This window comes from Rhincodon typus, chromosome 15, assembly GCF_021869965.1.
Source record: "Rhincodon typus isolate 14 chromosome 15, sRhiTyp1.1, whole genome shotgun sequence".
NCBI lineage: Eukaryota > Metazoa > Chordata > Chondrichthyes > Orectolobiformes > Rhincodontidae > Rhincodon > Rhincodon typus.
Genome location: NC_063346.1, coordinates 27,479,007 through 27,485,006, shown reverse-complemented (window position 1 = coordinate 27,485,006; position 6,000 = coordinate 27,479,007). Strand labels below are relative to the sequence as shown.

Here is a 6,000-nt window from a genome sequence, read left to right as displayed (position 1 = left end):
ATAAATGCTGTTGTCAGCACATTTGTGTGTTAGTGCTGTCTTGGCATGTAAACCCTGATAATAAATACAACACTAATAAATAAAAATTAGAGATATTATGACAATTGAATGTACTGAAATGAAGAATGACGGGTTTATCATGCACTAACTAAATAATTAGCTAAAGTATCATTAAATCTACACAAACTAGTTTTAAACTACTTTGCCCCCTAGTGATCTTTTATTTCAGTAGTATTCAAATGTCAGTACTTGCGAGATAAAAATTGAGAGGATAAAGTGTGACTTTCAATGTTTCTTAGGAATCATATCCAACATTTTGACTCGAGTTACGAACACTGAATTTGTCACACTAAATTCTGGCCAATCTGCCTATCAAAGTCATGCCTCTCCTGGAATGAAAATACATCCAATAGTGAGGGAAGGTCGGAATTCATGGCTGGAATGCTATTTTTAATGTCATGGGATGTCCTGAAGACTGAGAACACTGACAAAGTTATATTCCATTAAAATTCCTTCAGAAGAGGGATATTCAACCAGCACTTGTTATCCTAGAGAATTTAATATGGGTTTCTTCAATAAGTAAATTTGTGGGATGCTTTTAACTAACCCAAACATTTGCTTTCTCATTTCATAATCTGCAGGCTACTCCCCCAAATGGAAGGGAGATTAGGTGCTAGATTGTCATAAAATGATTAAAATATAACATTGTTTTGTTATAAACTCACCAAAAGGTTGCACATGGAATATTCTGAAAATGTTTCTGAAGAAAATCAATATATAATTAATTTGATTTGGGAGATTAATATGAAATATTATGTTATTCAGCTGGTAAAAATGCCTCTTTCACACAGTTTCTTCAAAAGGAGCAGATTAAATACTGGGCCTGTAAACAGATGTGGAAGATTTAATTACAACATATCCTCCATATTCAGTGCGTCAACTGAGAAAAGTACAATCTTTTACTGCACTTTACCAGCTAAGCATAAGAATTTGAAAATTATTCCAATTTAAGGTAGAACTAAAGGAGAGATTTTTATTCAACAAATGACTCACCATCCTGGGCCATTTCAAATAACTTACTAAGATTGGAATGTTGTTAACATTTCAACACCAGAAACCAATGTTTTGTTTTCATGATTGTTTCTAAACTGTACAGCAAATGCACAAAGACATTGAGGTGTTAGTTAATTTGTGCTAAAATTCAGAGCAAACATTCATGATACAGCTTGCAGATGCAAGAATTTATTTGACATGTTCTGCAGTGTGAGAAGAACAATAATACTTCTTGTGAGCTATAAACGTTGAAAGACTACTGAACTTGATGTTGCACAAACGACAGTATCTGTGATTTCCATTTTGCACTGGGCTTGGGAGTGACATCGCTGTCTGAACAGATTTGTCAACATTAATTGATGGGCTGATCAATTTAAAGCCTGGGTTCCTGGGGCTGTCAGGCACTGGTAATATTTTCAAAGCAATGTTAGGAGAGGATGTTATTAAAGATTTAGGTGAGATGTTCTGCAAAGGATTTTCAACTGAAGATTGGGAACAGACAGGTTCTCTTTGATCTTTGGCATTTGGGATATTCTTCAGTGTTTGTGCACCTGACTTGAAAGATGAGGCAGGAGCTCTCAAATTCTGAGGACTGACTTCAGAAATATTGTTCGTCATGAGTTTACTCTGTGATGAAATATCCTGCATGAAACCTTCTGTTGTGTGTCCAGTTGAAAGCTGCTTGAAATCATGAGCGTTCTTAAAATGATCAATAAGATCTCCTTCAATTGGTCCATTAAGTGGGCAATAGGGACAGATGACTGAATGAGCACGCTGAGGCCCTGAGAAGGTCTTAACGTGGGAGGATGACTGAGTCCCATCCTGCAAAGCATCTGGACTATTGAGATACATTCCTGGAGAGTTGTTTGGAGTCATAGAGCCATGTACTACGTTTGGACTTTCTAAAATACATTTAGTGCTTATATCTTTCTTTTTCAATTCCTCTGTTTGCATCTGTGGCTGAGGGTCTGTAATTTCCATCCTATTTTTTTTAGCTTTTATTGTAGCAGAAGCCTGCATCTTTACTCTGGCAAGATTCTCTACCTTACTGTGCTGAAGAGTAGTTGCAGAGCAGTAATACTTTTTGTGAGTAAGATAGTTTTCTACATTGTTAAAACTAATTTTGCAGGAGGTACATTCATGATAGTCTGTTGACAGATGAGAGGCTGGATGCAAAGGGGAAACATGAATCAATGGTTCTTCCTGAATACGAGGCTTTCTGCTAAGATCAATTGGTCCATCAACATCTGAACTTGAACTTGGTGATGATGTTGCACTGGACTGAGCTGTTAACATATAACCTGTTGATAAGGAAAGAGAATCAGTTGACCTTGAAGAAAGTGAGAAAGCTTCTTGCTTGACTTTCAGTGCTTCTACATTGTTAGGTAGCCCAGTGCTTTGAAGGCTGGCAGCTGAAGGACTATGGACAGATGCTTCATTTGGGGAAGGTGGAAGAAGAGGCTGATGACTAGAACCATGGATCTCATACAACTTTCTACGTTTACGCGTACGTACAGTTTGCTGAAGGAACGCCACCTTTCCTGCATTTGGCCTACGAACAGGAGGGTCATGTCTCGAAGCACAATATAAACGCTTATGTACAACATAGGTTTCGTGTCGTGTAAATCTTATATTGCAGGCTTCACAAACAGTTTTGGAAGGGTCGTCATCAAAATCTTCAACAGAGTTGCTTGGACTTCGACTGCCCTCACTAAATCTACTTAGGCTTTCCCCTTCTGATGAGGTATCCTTCATGGCGCTGTCCTCATTTTTGACTTCTGGTGGTTTGCTCTCAACATTTGATATTCTTAGGTCTCTTTCAGAATCAGTCTTTGAGGAAGAGGCATGTTGGCTTTCCACTCCTGAAGCTGGACTATGAGATAGCTGTTCAGCTCTACTTATGGATGTAGAATCCTTTGCTGTCTCATCAACAGTAGCATTGTCTACTTGCTGGTGCCTGCTAGAACAGTAGAGCCGTTTGTGCACTAAGTAGTTGTTGATATTATTGAATGTAATGTCACATTCATAGCATGTTGCTCCTTTTTGAATAGGTGCTCCTGCATAAAGAAGTGGATAATTGTTGACCCCTTGCTTTAGTCTGCTGTGAACCAGCTCAGACATCTTGGCTAAAATTTCTGAAGCTTGTGGAAATGTAGATGTTTCATGATTGAACATATAGGGTATTAGGACAGTGCCTTCTGGCATAATTGAACCTGTCCCACAGTGGACTGGGCTTGACGCTTGCGTCGGACTTGAACATTCCGATTTCACTTTTGCTATCAATGTATTTCTTGGTGAGGAAACATTGGAGGACCGGTCAGGAATGGGATTTTCCTGACCCTCCTCCATAGTCCTATCACCTTCACTTTCACACTGCAAACTGAGAGGTTCCTCTTTGACTTTCACTACTATATTAAGCTCCTCAGGAACTTCTCTACTTAAAACTGGAGATGTCCCATCATCTTCATCCTTTGTTTCCTCCATATTGTTCTGTGACTCGTTGTCTTGATGAAGTTCCATGTGTTTGGCTAATTCCACAGCATTTCTTAACTTCTTGTGGCATTGATTGCACTGAAATGTGTCTTGTACAACATGCAATGACATATGTTGTTGCAAGCTTGATTCAGAATCCCCAACATACTCACACTGGTTACATTTGAGGCTCAGGAAAGAATGTGCCACTTTCACATCTGTAATGAATAAATTATAAACAAAAATACATCAGAAAGCTTTACAGCTTGTTTAATCTTCTAAACAGCATTTTTCAGAAACATGAATTGTATTCACCTGATTATATGCAAAGTGGAAATATTTCTAAAAGTCAGTACTACTTGTTTCATGGTTAACAACTTGCATAATATTTGACTAGAAAATGAATGTTCTTCATCATTTAAAAATAATTTTACAAAAACTTAATTTAGTAAGTCATTCAATAAACAAGTAACATATTCAATAAGGAACAAATTCAATATATAATGCAAGTATTTGTCCTTTCAAGCTGACACCAAAGTGAGATATTTCCAGCATACTTTTCATTCCTTGCTTACCTGTCAAGGGAAGGGGAGGTAGGCCTGACCTTGGTGAATATGAGTCACCCTTTGAACCTGGCTGGCAAGTCATATGATTCATAAGTAGATGATTGTACAGGGTATCTCTTGTGGTGGAGACAAATCCACAGCCATGACAAATACCTATGACAAACCACAAAACAGCCTTAGAAATACGTGTTTTTAAATCCATTCCATCTCCTAATTTTAGATAGAAGATGCAGGTCATGTATACTTGCCTTACTCTAACATTTTCAAAACCATACATCTGTTGTTTAAAAGTTTAGGTGACTTACCGTTTAAATCAGCAACTTGTATGGAATATGAGTAAGCCACCCCAACCCCAACCACCTTCCAGCCCTGAGACTATTCTGCCATTCAATTAGAGCGTGACTGATTTGTATCCTTCAAAACACCACTTGACATAACCCATCAAATCAGAGAACGCTGCCTTTATTGCTATTGTCCATCTTTGAATTCCCATCCAATTACTAACTCAAATCATAACAGTGCTTCCAATTCTATGCTTGTTCATTTCTGTAAATGCTGTTATGTAAAAACTTACCAAATGCCTTATGGATGATATCCACAGAGAAATTTAATAAACCAGCAAACTAGTGACCACCTCAAAACAAATCTTATAAAAGATTACAGCACAGCAGAGGCCATTCATTCTATCATGACTGCACTGGCCCTCTGAAGAAGCAATACACCTGGTGCGACTCCTCTGCAATTTCCCCATAGATCTGCAAATGTTTCCCTTTCAGGTAATGAGTTCATTCAATTCTGAAAGCCTCGACTGAATGTACCATCACCATACTCTCAGGTAATGCCTTCCAGATCCTAATCATATGTTGCATAAAAAATAAAAATGGCACTTCATGGTGCCATTGTTTCTCTTCTGATTAAGTTAAATCTGAGCCATCTGGTTCTTGATCCTTCCATCAATGGAAACAGTTTCTCCCTATCTGTTCTGTCCAGATGCTTCATGATGCTGCATATCTCTATCAAAGCTTCTTTCAACCATTTCTTCTCCAAAGAGAACAGTTCTAGCTTCTCCAATCTTTTTACATATTTGAAGTTCCTCATCCCCAAATCATTGTCATGAATGTTTTCTGCACTCTCCCTAATGTCTTCATATCCTTTCTAAACTGCGGTGCCAAGGACTAGATACAATACTCCAGTGTTTCATACAGGTTTAACACAATTTCCCTATTTTGTACTCGATGTCTGTTTTGATAAAGTCCAGATGCTTTATTAACCATTCCCTCAATACGTCCTGTCACCTTCATGCCCTTTGTTATGATCCCAGACTAAATTTCCAAGTTTTGATACAACTTGGTAGGCAGCAATAACTTTTGTTTTAAGGTAGACAAAATTAGAAATCCTGGTTTATCAAAGGAACAAAAGAACAAGTTTCCACAGTTTTAATTTATACTGTACATGAGTTAACAAAGCAAATAGCCAATACGGTGGATATTACACACTATCACCAAGAATTAACATGATGCAAACATGAATTAACAGGCAAACTAAAAACACACCAACTGCACGTTAAGTGGCAGACACAACCAAAACAGATTCCTCAAATTTCTCAGCAATCCATCTAGATGTCAACAACCACCATCAGTCACATTATTCGTTAAGCACGTTTTCATGATGAGGGATTTCAGCTCCTCTCTTTTGAGGATATAGTTTCTGACTTCTCCCAACAGTCATTTTAACTTGGACATTGTTAATGATAGCTCAGCTCCCAGACCCTCCCACTTGATTCACCAAGCTGCACCAAAGTCTTCATTTCTCAAAGATTGCCACCCCCAACCCTGTTTTGACACCATATCAAGGCCTGAAAATTCTCATGACTCCTAACTGAGGGCTATGGAATAGGGCAGGAAGCGGA

At 38.1% G+C, this 6,000-nt stretch overlaps 1 protein-coding gene across 2 annotated transcripts in view; it reads right to left on the bottom strand.

The window, feature by feature from the left end:
- The window catches only part of zfpm1 (zinc finger protein, FOG family member 1), a 115,392-nt gene continuing 109,392 nt past the window's right edge, over positions 1–6,000 (bottom strand). The window contains exons 6-7 of one of the 2 annotated variants that reach the window (XM_048605832.1): positions 4,101–4,244; positions 1–3,743 (exon numbers count right to left, since the gene is read on the bottom strand). In XM_048605832.1, the coding sequence (XP_048461789.1) occupies positions 1,243–3,743; positions 4,101–4,244 (2,645 nt within the window). In that variant the 3' untranslated portion in view covers positions 1–1,242. The remainder of the gene's footprint in view (positions 3,744–4,100; positions 4,245–6,000) is intronic. The other variant, XM_048605831.1, reaches the window with a different exon arrangement.